The following is a 14,189-nucleotide window of genomic DNA, read 5'->3' on the forward strand; positions in this document are numbered from 1 at the left end:
ATGGGGAGCCGTCAGGGAAGCCCAGGGGGTTTCATCCAGCACCTCTCCATCCTCATCAACACGTCAGCGTCACTGGCCAAATTCAACTGATTAGCAGCCATAATGACTGGGCAGGGCTGTCACAGAAAGGGGTGGGAGGGGGGGGGGGGGGGGGGGTTGTGGTGGTGGTGGGGGGAGACGGATGAATGCTGGAGTCGCCCCCAGATCAGAGTGACCCCTGCTTCCCCATGACCTTGGCCCACACCCCTGTGAGGAGGGGGCTTCCATCTCCTTCCACCCCCTTAATCCATTAGCCAAAGCCTGAGGACAGACATCTGCTCTTGCCAAAGTGGCCCTGAGTGATGACACAGCTCAGACTACCTGGTAATGGTTGTCAGCTTCAATCCAGACAGATTTTAAATCTTGCCTGGATGACGCACACACACACACACCTCAATGTCAATCTCTCCCAACCTTGCGCTTTACAGTAATAGCACATTTTCACCTGCACTTTTTACAGCCATTAAAAGACAAATTATACATTTTGGCTCCCAAATCAGTTATTGGAACTGGACCTTCAATCAGATGTAAATTCCCGTCATACTACCTCCCTTCCCATCACCTCTCTGCCAATCATCCCCCTATCTGACTTGGTGATGCAGCTGTCAATCAGACCATGGCATGACCCCTGACATGGGTTGGAAAGCTCCAGAAAGCCATCATGACATTTTGTCAGGCATGCTAGTCCTAGCCCCAGGCAAAGCTCTCTGAACAGGTACAAGATGAGTAATATAATGATGACATAGTCCCTTGAAATGGTAAAGGAACCTCAGAAGGTTGCTTTCCCATCTCTGGCTGTGGCTTATGGCTGACTGCCTCGCATAGTAACGTGTATATGCGTCTGTGTTGATCTATGACCTCTACAGAAATGTACCACCACAGAGATTCGGTGTGATTCAACACTACCACTAGTGGCCGCTCTTTCTGCAGTGCTTTAGTTAAGCTGGACACACACACACCCACACCCACACACTGCACACAAACGTTAACCACACGAAAACTAACAAACACCCACACACTCCCTGTCATCTCTTGCATCTCATCTTGGGCTCCATCAAAGGAGACTTGGTCCTAACCTCCTGCCCCAGTGCCTCGTGGGTAAACAGCGGTGGTCAGCTGTGTCTCTGTGGAGCTAGTGGGAGCCCAAGGACGTCAGAGGAAAAGCTGCGACACGAGAAAAAAAAAACTGCTTCCTGTGTTTTTGTTTCTCCACGCACTTCAGATTCTTGTTTTTATTTTTTCCATTATTATTTTTTCCGCCTCACATTGCACGACTATAACAGACTCCCTGTCACACAGCCGGCTCTGGGATGCAGCGACTGGGCAGAGGGCTGCGATCGCCTCCACACAAGAGAGGCAGGCAGGGGTGGGGTACAGAGGACAGGAGGAGGCCTGCCCGGTATGTTTGCATTGGGAGGGGGGGTAGCGGAGGGGGAGCTGGGTGTCAGAGAAAGTGTTATGTTTGGCATGCATCGGGCCCCCCAAGGGGGTTCTTTTTTGTTGCTCCATTTCCCCTCCCAATGTTTCCTTGTTACATAACCCCCCCCCCCCTTGCCGACACCTACAGACAGCAGCACACAGCTGTGAGGCGGTGGGTCTGGGGGGCTGAGGGGGGCTGAGTGGGGAGGGAGCCAAGCTAAGCCCCTGGGGCCTCTGGAGCTCTGTGGCCGTGGAGCTCCACGGAACATCAGAGCGGGGGAGTGCTCATTGATTCCAGCCCAACTCCAAGGCTCCATCTCTGGGTAGTTGCCCAGCACGGCCCTGGCACAGGCCGAACGGGGGAGGGAGGGCACCAAGTGGGTGGTGGGTGGCAGAGTGGCTGAAAGGAAGAGGGGCCTGCAGGGTACGGAGGGCTGAGCACGTCAGGGCGTACTGGGCGTGCCAGCCGTGTGTCCTCACTGTCTGCTGAACTGTGTGAATCCTCTACCTTCATTATTACCTCTACAGAGACACACACACTCACACAACACAGAGCTTGTCGTGACTACCTCAGTCCAGAGTGGAGAAGCATTGGAGGCCAACCTGTGCTTGCATATGCACGTTTTGCATTGAATAAGCGCAGCTAGTTCAGGCAGGGCAATCGGGCAGCGCGTGTCATTCGCTCATTACCACACCTGTGTTAGCAGCACAAGCCCATTGGGCCACGTCCGATAGGACGGCACTAAAAGGCCGCGCGGATACGCACACACTCAGCCCATTTGTTGTATGATCAGTGCTGCTGCCGCCCTCCACCATCCCCTCCTCCCCCATGCTATCTGTATGTTCTATCCACCAGGGGGATTATATCTCTATTGCTCCCTGCCTCATATGTCATGTTTGTATGTGTTGCATCGAGGAGGCAGAGGAGTGCTTTCCTTAGATCATCCACTCCTCCAAAGTCAAATCTACATGTCCATGTCATGTAACAATAAATGCTGAAATCTAATACGTGATTGTCTTAACTGAACTCTCCATAGTCCTGACAGATCTGAAAGGATGTTTGTTTTGCTGTTTGTGGGCTTGTTCTTGTGTATTGTGCCAGTCCCAGGCAGACAAACACTGTAGGTAAACAGATATAATTATGACAGTAAAACATGTCAAGATTCATCTTTCTCAGGCCTTATAATCTGTTTCTGTTCTCCTATCTGGGGCCATTTGTAGTTGGAGCAGCACTCCAGGAAGGACCAAGCAGACAACCAGCAATTAGTGCCGCGCAGCGGGAAGCCGGGAACAAGCCCCTCGATGGCTCTCTAATTTGGCTGCATTTTGTACAAATGATCGTGTTATAGTCAATTATAGCCATGCATTGAAAGTCTGGACCGCATTTAAAAAAGCAACATGGACAACACAATCCACTTCTATTCTCCTGCCTCATCCCTTTTTCTCTGGTCTCTCTCTCTTTCTTCCTTTCTCTCTCTCTTTCTTCCTTTCTCTCTCTCTCTCTCTTTCTTCCTTTCTCTCTCAATTTGTTTGAGCTCTTAATTAGAGAAACTCCAGCAGCAGAAGAACAATTTTGTAATGGTCACAGAATGGTCAAACACACCACCGTCCTTTTGTGCTTCCCCTGGGGCAGCCAGGAGCAGTGGGCAGCCACATCAGAGGAGGCCGGGGGGCAAATCCAACATCCAAGTCCAGCAAGTCTTCAACCCATGTCCTCACCAACATCCAGGGCAAGAGGATGTTGTAAAGATTTTGGGAGTCAGGTGGCTGAACGGTGAGGGAATCAGGCTGGTAATCTGAAGGTCGCCAGTTTGATTCCCGGCCAAACCAAAATGATGTTGTGTCCTTGGGCAAGGCACTTCACCCTACTTGCCTCGGGGGAATGTCCCTGTAGTTACTGTAAGTCGCTGTGGATAAGAGTGTCTACTAAATGACTAAATGTAAAGGAGAAGTTGAAGGTTGTGTTCCCAAAACAAGATTTGGGTTTTGAATGTTAACAACCCGCTAACACCTGGAAAGCCCAGCTGCTGATGTAATAGTTCGTACCGGTAGACCTTATTTAAACCATAACTAACTAGCAGTTCCAATGTTGTTACTAAAGGTATTTCTATGCAGTCGTATGGTAGTCAATGTAATGGACAGTGTTTTCTCCACCTCCTCCTCTTTGTCACCCTGTCTCTTCAGGGACTCAGAGATAGCAATTCCCTCCCTGTTGACATCCCAGGCCGTCTGTCGTGACTCACAAAGGACGGCAATGACGCATTGCAAACGACACAGCACGTCCGTCGCCGATGACGACCATGCTGATGCCAATGATGAGGCCGCTGTTGACATCGGTTTGGAATAGCTGTGTATCCCATAATAGTCTACGCAGCCACTTATCTCCTAAGATTCTAATATGTTTATGCCCAGCACCTGCCCACCAAAGCAGCTTCCTCGTTTGTGTACACTTACTTGGAGATTCAACTTGTTTCAGATTCAGATCCGAATCTGATCTGAATCAGTGACAGTGGTTTTAGAGTTGGTTTTGCCCTGGGAGTGAGCCATGCGGATGTGTGAGGTGGAGACGTGTCCTTACCTGCCCGCTGGGCTTGTGTGAGCTTGGAGTAGACGCCGTCTGCTGACTCGATCAGAGTCCTGCTCGTCTGGATCATCTGGAGGAGGAAGCCCATGTGCACAGGAAGTGATGACGGGTCACACAACACTTCCTCATTACGCAATAGCGCATACTCAAGGCCCAGAGGAAAACAGATCCACTTCCTGTAACATTCACACAGAAACTTGGGGAAATATAATTGAGTTGGGTTGTAAAACAGCGACATTTCGGCAGGGGAACACCATCATGTCAACGTGTCGGAGTCATCGGGTTGCTTTTAATAAACGACAGACAGGAATAGTTAAATGGTTAATGCCTGTGTACATCTATACTTTTCACCGCACACCCCACAGCCACACTGGTTGGCAGGTGGCAGGGTTTCATTCCCGTGTTGGTGTGGCGAAGAACCGAAGGCGATAAAGATTTTCAAGTGTTCTCCAGTCCAGACAGGCTCTTAGATCTGGTGACCCATGGCAGCGTCTAAGGCCATACTCAGCCCCACCTAGAGCTGCAGTTGACCTCGACCCAGCAGTCAGGGACAAGATAACCACATCTCACACCTCTAGTTATGGAGGCTCGGAAACGGGAAGCACACATTGTGTGTGAGGAGTGGAATGGTGGGGGGGGTTGGGGTGGGTGAGGGTGGGGGGGCTGGACTGGCCCCCGTCTCCCTCATGCTGCTGGTCCCGCAGGACTGCTGACCACCGCGTTCCAAAGTGCTGACGCTCAGTTCACCGCAGGGTCAGGACACGAGCGTCCTACACAAGCAGTCTGAGGACAGACGGCAGTGTGCTTTTGTGCCCTGACGGCTGAAGTTTGGACATACACACACACACACACACACACACACATGCACGCAAGCAAGCGCACATGCACACTTTGTCAGACATTCTCTCTCTCTCTCTCTCTCTCTCTCTCTCTCTCTCTCTCTCTCTCTCTCTCTCTCTCTCTCTCTCTCTCTCTCTCTCTCTCTCTCTCTGTGTCTCTCTCTCTCTCTCTGTCTCTCTCTCTCTCTGTCTGTCACACACGTAGACACACACTGGGCCCTCTGTTCTTTGTGCAGGGTGGTTGTCAGTGAACGAAGCGTTTGGAAGTATACCCAAACAGTCAGCTGACTGACCTTGTCCTCAGGACAGTGTCTCTGCTGTGTCGCGTCTCCTCGACGCCGGGAAGCTGACTATGTCTCACGTTCGCACGCCAAGAAGTTGGGGAATGTTACCTCGCTCCTCTCTTTGGCTCCTCGCATGCAAATGTAATGTAGCAGCTGCCCTTACGGCTACTGAGTAGCCTTTCTCACAGGAGAGGCTCATGAAATTCAGAGCAGATGCTATTTAGGTCTCCTCTGGGGAGCGCTTCTGTCAGCGCTGCACTGCAGGTTTCGGCAGAGGGGTGAGCCTGGGATCGGAACTCTGTGGACACGGCGGCGTCGTGAGGAACACCAGAGCTCCCCTCCGCTGACCCACTTTGCCGGGTCGGCCCACCACGCAGCAAACGGGCTGGAGAGGTGGGCCGAGGGCTTGAGGAGAGCACCTGGAAGCCTCCGTCTCCCCCCTCCCCTCGCCCCGTGTTGGAAGATACCAACAGGCAGAGGATTCCTAAGTTCATAATGGAGGAGACCTCCTTGAAAGAGACAGGAGGCCGGATGGAAAGAGACAGGAGGCCGGATGGAAAGCGATGGCTGAGGACTCGCTCAGCAGGATGGGATACCGGGGAGAGGTTTAGCAGCAGCAACAACTGCTCTACAGACGAGGAAACGTCGATCGCAGCACAACGCTAGATGCTATCTTAGCACATTGTAACTCTGAGTGAGTGAGTGTATGTGAACACGTGGGGCGTACCATGTCGTAGGCGTTGAGGACCTTGCGGAGCAGCTCTGGGACCAGCCCCTGGGCCTCCATGGTGGGGTAGGTCTCACTCAGGTCCACGGTGACCTTCAGGCCTCGCTCACTGTTCATCAGCCAGGTGGACACGGTGAGGATGCACTGCTTCATGTTGGCCGCAGGAGTCAGCCCACACAGCTCCTTAAAGGACACCATGGCATTCTGGAGGAAAATACACACACACACACACAAAAGGCTTTAGGATGAGACTAGAGATTCTGGTGCTGTACTGTGATTGTTATTTTGCAACACTATGCAGCTACGCAAACACAGATGGATGGCTGGTTCCGCTGTCCCTGTTCACGGTAAAGACCCAGATCACTGTGACTCTGTGACACATGGTGCTGGTTGTGATGACATCACGGAGATCATGGGTTCTGCTGATCCCACTCCTTCCCTCAGAGCTCAGGCGGACAGCAGTAGGGGTTAGTTTGTTTGAGCAGACAAAGTGCTTCCCATGACATCAGCCAGTTCATTCCCCAGCAGTGGGACTCTGGAGGCCCGGCATCTCAACCGCAGCCTCTCGCCTCTCCCCGGCTCCTCTCTCCCCACCTCGGGACCTGCCTCCGGCCTCCAGACCAGCCTCTCCCCCACCAGTGTGGCTGCCCTGACTTCTCCCTTTGGCTGGCTACGCAACCACAGGGCCGGGCGGGGCCAGCACCTCCAGCCAGCCTGCCTGGCCAAACCCAGCTCTGCTCATGCAGCATAGGAGACTGAGGCCCTCCGCTATTCACAGAGCCGTCAGACGGACAAATGAGAGCAAAGGAGAGAGAAGAAGAAAAAAAGAAGTGAGGGCTGAAAGAGAGAGTCCTAAATTAGGGAGAAAGAGGGAGGAAATAGTAAAGGAAGAACAACATAAAGAGACAGGATGAAAAGAGAGTGAAAAATGACAGCGAGCGTGGTGGTGGTATTTGGGAATCAGTCCACACACTCGGCAGTGTGGGAAAGGCTGTCTCCCCTGGCCAGACCTCCGGTCGGGGAGAAAGACTCTTTTCTACCCCTGGAGGATGTGCTGTCATAGTGGGGCCAAACGATCTTCCTGTGAGGCAGCCAACAGAGCTAGGAAGTTGTCTGTATGCAAAGCCTCAACCTGGGACAATAACACCCTCTGGCCTGGCAAGAACAGCCAAGGAGAGATTCTTAGACCCACGCTCAAACAGAGAGAGGGAAGGGATAACAGGTTTATGGGTTTGAGTGGTCCTGTTAGCCTTGCGTATAAAGGTTGCGTGTGTGTGTGGTTCTGTGTATGTATGTGTGTGTGTGTGTGTTTAGCCAGCGTGAAGTCATACCATAAAACACTGTATTCAGTATGTGGGGCAGCGAAATCAAACAAGAGGCTGGTGTTTTTAATTACCCCCTCATTCCTCCTCTTCTCCCTCCCCTCCTCCCTCCCCTCCTCCCCTCCTCTCCTCCCTACAACATTCCCCGAATGAGGACTGCGTGTCTGGTTACACTGCTGTTTTTGTTCCGCTCTCTCCCTGGGCCAGAGTGCAGAGCTGAAGTGGATAAGCCAGGGTCTACACTGGCACGCATGCCCAGGGAACAAAGCCTGGTCTAGCTTGGCCTGGCCTCCTGCTATTACACCACTCCCCAGGGGCCTCATACAGCCACGGAGCCCTGGGGAGGAGCGCTCAATCTCCCACAGAGTCCATGGATTTACTGCCATGGAACAATAAGAGGCATGGTACTGTTCGTCCAGGCTCTGGCTCTTTGACTGCCTTGCTTCTCCCAGACAAGCCACTCTCAGCTTGGTATTGTTCCGAGGAGACCACCTGGAAACGGACCGAAAATTACCTCTCTCTCTCTCCGTGCTTAGAGGAACAGAACGAGGCCTTTAATAACACCGTTCTATGCACATTTGAGTGTGTCTGTCGCCGAGTGCACGTCCATTACGAGCTGATCCTGTGTATCGCAAGTTAATATGCCCGAGCACATCTTTGTGTGTGTGCACGTGCCCGTGTGCATGTGTGCGCTCAAGTTTATGCCTTGCCTCATTATCACTTGCCCGCCGAGCAGAAACAGGGCTTTGAGGAGAATCCTTGGAGGTCTATCTCTTTATTTGTCTCTCCGCTCCTCTCTCTGGCATGTGTCTCAGGGGAGAGAGAGCTCAGTAGTGGAGCTGTGCTCCGTGGGGAGATGCCAGCCTTGACAACAGGTGGTTCTCCTGGCCCAGCATGAAGAAGCACACAGGGACCGAGTTTTACCTGTCATCCAGGGCCCACCATCCAATCAACCCACTACAGGAACTCTACAGCCACATAGCATTCACAACAACACTTTTGACTATTTGTATTCGTGTTTTTCATCTTCTCATCTACTTCTCTTCTTCTGTGAGGAAGCCTCGTATCACTGTGACTCGTATTTGTGTTCGAAATCTATTTATCGCCACTGAGAGTGAATCACTGATGAAGAACTCATAAAAGTGTCACATTTAACACGTGTGACTTAAATTTTATTTTACTTTTCAACGTTATTGGAAAGCAAAGAAAAAGGTGTAGTGGTGTAACTTTTTCCAGAGCTGTATATCTGGACAAAATGTCAGCCTTCTGGACACTGGCCTTTCTTTTAATATTGCAGCTCTGACCACTGCACCTTTTTCTTTCCTTTCCAAAAATGTTGAGAAGGAAGATTTTGAGTGAGGAACAGAAGGGTTCAATTTAATAGATTCTGACTTGCACGCAAGCCAGGCCTCGGGTTTTAAGATGACAAACTCTTAGTGCATCTCTGTCGTGAATCTGCACATGTCACTTTTGCAAAGCCAATTCTTCCCTTCATCCTTCTTGTGCAACAAACACTGACCTGGCACAGAAAAAGCTATGCTGTCTGCCGTCTCCCTGCAAATTATTCACTTCCTATCATGTTCATCCCAAGTCAGACTGTAATTTAACAGCACGCTGTGTAAACACTCCAAATTACAGCCTATATTTCACTTCTGGAACACAATAACCTGTCTTCTTGTATCATGAATGAAAAGAGCAAGGCCAGGATGCATGAATTTGAGAAATGTATGACAGCATGTCATAATGATGTGCCCTGCTTATCTGTCTGGGTCTGCATTCAATACAGCTATAGCAGCCTATTTCCTTTCCTTCAGTAATAAAGACACATCTTTGATTGATATCCCTCATCTGTAATCATTTGTTGTCTGAGTCACCTGATAGTAAACATAGCTACTGTCCAGAGGTAAAACTATTCTGGATTCTGTTGCCGTCAGCTAATCTACAGGCCACTGAGGTTGGGCCTACTGTATGCCAATTCAAAGTCTAATATTAGACTAAGATGATATGTATGTGGTTTCAGGGAGTGCGGATCTCACATCGTGTGGTTTCAAGCAGACTCTGCAACAAAGACTGCAGACGTCCTTGGGTCAAACCCCTAGAACCGAACCCATTCAGCCCGTATATTAAGAACGACCGGAATCCTAAGATCATGGCAGAGCCTACTTATTAAAGAATACTTTCTCTTAGAAATATGAGCTATTGTGTTGATGCAGCTACTGAGAGAGATGGCCTCAAAAAGGGGATTTCAATATATCCAGATTCCTTCTCCTGGCAAAAGACACCCCTGCCAGTTTCAGACGTAGCGTGATAAGAGCCTGACTGGTTTAAAACCCTTAAATGAAAACTATAAAATCACGGGAGTTAAGACAGAGTGTGGCAAATAAATGAATGAGGAAGGAAGCTTGTGTAAAGACAGGAAAAATAATAGAGACAAAGACAAAAAATAGAGGAGAAAATAAGATGATGGATGCGATGCTCTACTGTAAGTTTACACCCTTGAATGATTCCCCCCCCAGCAGTGGCTGGGAGTGTACTGAGGAAGCCGGCTCATAGCTGAGGTAAACCATGCGTTGCTGATTGAGCTAAAAAGCCCATAGACTACAAGAGACACAAAGCTATGTCAACAGCTAAGGTTCACGTCAGAGTCCTAATGAAAGTGTACACTCAGAATAGATCTGGTTCTTAAATCTATCAGCCATAGGAGAAGGCTCTGCCAGTCTAAACCAGACAGCCGATGATATACAAAGTATATGGGGCATGAAAAATGCCTGCTTTCAATCTCCATTACACAGACGGCAGGACAGTCAACATCGTATCCCTCAATCGCAATGGCAACGGCAAACGACACGAGATGCAGTCGTTGGAATGGAACAGCCTCTGTCTCAGGAGAAACAGCCAGCGTAAAGTAACTGTCACAAAACAGTAATGGCTGGCTGATTAGTTTGGAGTTTTACAGAGTTGTTCGGAGAGCCTAGCAACACAGCACTCTGTCCCCCCCCCCCCCCCGCCCCCCCTCCTGGCACTCACCCTCGTTCCTTAATGTCACTGCTATTCATGAACCTCTTAATTGCACTGGTTTACCCACGTGGTCGCTTAATTGCTTCTCCGTCTAACGGCAGCATGTAAATACAACACAATTAGCAACATGTTGGCTTTATCTATGGCAGCAAGAGAACTTAGCCAGTCACACACATATTTTTGTTCCCATGTCCTCATTTTCCGTTGCTTTTTTTCTAACTTTTAATTGGTGTCTCTTTTTATCCCTGTTGAAAGCTCTGCATTGCTTTATCTTCATTCACCCAACAAGACCCACAGGCAGCGCAATAAATCAGTCTACAGACGAGCACCATTGGGAATACCGATTGCATATGCGAGTCTTTGCTTCGTTGACAAAACGGTGCAAATCAAAAAATGGCGGGGGGGCCCGCTCTTACCTGCACGTTCTCGCGGAGGTCAGTGGCCTCTCTCAGGGGCTGCGTGGAGGCTCGGAACAGCTCGTCCACCACCTTGATCCCGGTGGTCTTGCTGGAGGTGTACTCCCTGGTCTTTCTGCTCTTTCTCACCGACAGGCCCCGTTTATGAGCCTTGCCCCCGCCACGCCGGTTGGTGATGGCCACGTGGACAAACAGGGTGGTGTTGGGGAGGAACTCCCCGGTCAAAGACTGCAGGGGAACGTGCCTGTAGCCGGGCTGAAGACACTCAAAGGGGATGGTGTACTGCCCGATGAACTCGTCGCCGATGTAGTCGTCGTCGAGCACGACGAAGCGGAGGGCGGCTAACTCGGGCAGGTTGATCTGGAACTCGAAGCTCTCGTCGAAGATGGGGTTATCCCCGTTCTGAGACACGGTCTTGGTCCTCTGCTCGGCGCAGTCGGCAGGGATCCCGTGGATCTCCACGTAGATGTAGGGCTCCACCACGTCCCCCTTGGCAGCAGAACCCCTGGGTTTTGGCAGGTTCTGTCCACTGATCACTTTAATGTGGAGCAGCTGAGCTGACACCCCTGGCAGGGAGTCCCTGGCGTTGGCACTGAAGTAGGACACCTCCTCTCTCATGATGGATGGTCGAAGCACATAGCCACAGTTTCCATTCTGTCTGAACCAGCCCAGGTTTAGGTCCATCATCAAGCCTGGGGTCTGGTAATTCATGGCCACTATCTGGCATCCACATTTCCAGAAGTCCTGCGGGTTCATATTACTAGCGTCGATACGCATGGGTGTGGGATAAACCCTGGAGAGAAAACGCTTGTTGTAACACACAAAATCCTCGGGGAACTCATTGGCAAACCTGTTGGCGTCCACCTCGTTGAAGGAGCACATCTCCCAGTATTTCTGGTCCCTCTTGGAGATTTCGAAATCCCTGAACTGCACTGACGTACAGAGGGAGACCAGGTCGGACAGCTCCTTACACAGCCTCAGCCTCTTGTTGCCTAGTCCGTTATACTGGTCCTTCTCGTCTGCCCCCACCCTCCTGGACATCTCCAGGCCCTCCTCCTCGTCGGTCACCTCTCCCTCAGAGTCGGGGCAGTTGGAGGGGAGACGCTTGCCCTTCAGGAGGATTTTGCCCTTGAGGTTCTCTGGGGAAGGCAAGTAGTGCTCCTCTGCGCTGGGCGGCTCTGTGTGGAGCTTGTCACCCAGGATCTTTTTCATGTGCTGGGCCATGACTCTCTGCTGTGGGATGCAGCAGTGAGTCACCAGGCAGAGGATCAGAGGGTACTCAGAGCTTTCAAAGGCATACTGGTTAATAACGTCCAGGACCTTGGAGAGGGCTAGCTGAGAGGCCACAGAGCTGCCCACATACACCACGGGCTCGGCGTCTGGCCCGTCCCACACGATGACCTCCAGACTGCGGCAGCCCATTCTCAGCGCCCGGATGTAGCTGCTGATGTCAGACGAGCCCCAGAAGTGGTCCTCCAGCAGGGAGGCGTTGTGCGAGGAGTTGATGTAGTAGTGCGACAGGGGCTGGTTCATGTCCTGGCACACCCGCTTGTGCTGGGGGTCGAAGATGTGGCACTCGGAGGAGAGGAGGTAGTGGGTGAAGCCGTCGATGGAGAGGTAGCCTCGCTCTCTGCCCTCGGCGGAGGGCTCGTACTTCAGGACGATGTCCCTGCAAATGTCCTCCGTCCCCGCCTCCACGCCCTGCTCCACCTCCACAAACAGCATCAGGTCCTTGCTGTCCAGGTACTCCTTGTTGCTGGAGAACTGCACCAGCAGGAAGAAGATCTCGGGTCGGGTGCACAGCTCACAGTAAGCTTCCACGAAGGTGTCCACGTTGATGTCCTCCCCGTATTGGTCTTTGGCCTTCTGCAGCTCCTTGAATTTGAGCTCGATCCTGGATTCCTTCATACCCGGGTTGAGCCCTTTGATGATCTGCGTGGCCCTGAAGAGGTCTATGTGGCCTTCCTTGTCCATGTCAGCCAGCTCAAACACGGAGCCGATCCAGGAGGTACGGAGGCTGGGCTGGCTGGGCTCCACCATGTCCACTGTGTGTCTTCCATAGGAGACCAGGTACCTCAGGCCCATCACCCAGGTACTGACCACGTCTGCTGTGCTGCCGACAAGGTCCAGAGACTCGTAGTTGTCCCCGTAGATGATGGAGAAGGCGCACTCCTCGGGGAACTGGTCCGACAAGCCGTTGCTGCGCAGGACGGGGGTCTTCTTCCCCAGGCGGACCTCCTTGATGCTTTTGATCTCCAGCTTGGCCTTCTCCGAGTCCTTCTTGGAGGGTTCCCAGCGGAGCCAGTGCATGTCCGGGTCCAGCAGGAAGTAGCGGTTGTACATGCGAGAGTTGGAGCGCACCTTCTTCATCTCGCAGCCCTCCATCATGAAGGCCATGCAGGCGGCTGTGCTGTTGATCTTGCGGTCGTTGGGCATGGAGCTAAAGGACACTGTCTTCTTCCTCACCTGCCTCTGCTTGGAGACGTCCTGGGGAAATAACAGACAGAGAGAGGGAGGGAGGGAGGGAGAGAAAGAGAACACAAATATGTTATCTTACTGCACGCTGAGGACACAAAAGCCACAGCCGATGACCAAAAGGACATTGTGGTCTGAAGGTGACATTGGAGCTCATCTTGACTCGGTTCCAAACCACCTCTGCTCCATACACATCTCACTGATTGATGGGCAAAATGGAGACTGCCATGACATAAGCTGGAGAGGGAAGAACAATGGGAGAAATAGCATAGCACTCCTTTCATCACAAGCAGATTTCAGTAGACTAGATTCATGTGTACACAGCAAACCCTAAATCTAAACACAGACTGTCCCTGTGCTGACAGGTAAAGAAAGATTCCAGTGATTCACCTCCCTCTGGGTAATGCGGAACCCCACTGCTCTGAAAGACTGCATTAACTGCCTGTCATCAAATGCTCAGTTATCAGCCAAGCACCGGGCATCTTTCTAATAGCCCTTCCTTCCTCCACCTCACCCCCGAGCCAGCCTCTCCTGCTGTGGAAGCTCCACACTCTGACATTTCACTGCTTGGTTGACAAAGTGACTCTGTTGTAGTAACTCATGCAAAGGCATCAGCCTTTGTGATAATCAGATGTGTGTTTAAAATGTGTGTCTCCCAATGTAATTATTCAAAACCCAGTTTGCATTCCATAACTCCTTGAGAAGGCAAAGTATCATTGTCGCTCTCCCCTCGAGACAAATGGTAATATAATGCTTGCCATATGAAGTCTGTTTCCTTTTAGAAGAGCAGTGCTCAGTGTAATGATAGGGCATGAAACAGCGAATACCATTGCGGTTTGGCTGGAGTCTGAACAGTTTCTTTTCTCACTGCTAAAGGCCTTAAAAACATATCCCTTTAAACTGCAAATCAGATTTATTGACTTTATAGCTTACATATTTCTGCAGACGATGACACTACACATAAGACAGACCCCTGCCTGCTGATTCAAAGACAGAGTCAGAACAGAGTACCACAGACACATGAGCCCAGGCATTCATCTGTAAAACTGTGATGGATGAATCGGGC

General features: G+C 51.2%; 1 protein-coding gene across 1 annotated transcript in view; it reads right to left on the reverse strand.

Annotated features, from left to right (window-relative positions):
* Window positions 1-3,359: 3,359 nt before the first annotated feature.
* Window positions 3,360-14,189, reverse strand: part of plcl5 (phospholipase C like 5) — a 41,319-nt gene continuing 30,489 nt past the window's right edge. Inside the window, exons 2-4 of the mRNA XM_047037796.1 lie at window positions 10,649-13,135; window positions 5,893-6,096; window positions 3,360-4,112 (exon numbers count right to left, since the gene is read on the reverse strand). Coding sequence (XP_046893752.1) covers window positions 3,921-4,112; window positions 5,893-6,096; window positions 10,649-13,135 — 2,883 coding nt within the window. The 3' untranslated portion in view covers window positions 3,360-3,920. The remainder of the gene's footprint in view (window positions 4,113-5,892; window positions 6,097-10,648; window positions 13,136-14,189) is intronic.

This window comes from Hypomesus transpacificus, chromosome 17 (assembly GCF_021917145.1).
Source record: "Hypomesus transpacificus isolate Combined female chromosome 17, fHypTra1, whole genome shotgun sequence".
NCBI classification, from domain to species: Eukaryota; Metazoa; Chordata; class Actinopteri; order Osmeriformes; family Osmeridae; genus Hypomesus; species Hypomesus transpacificus.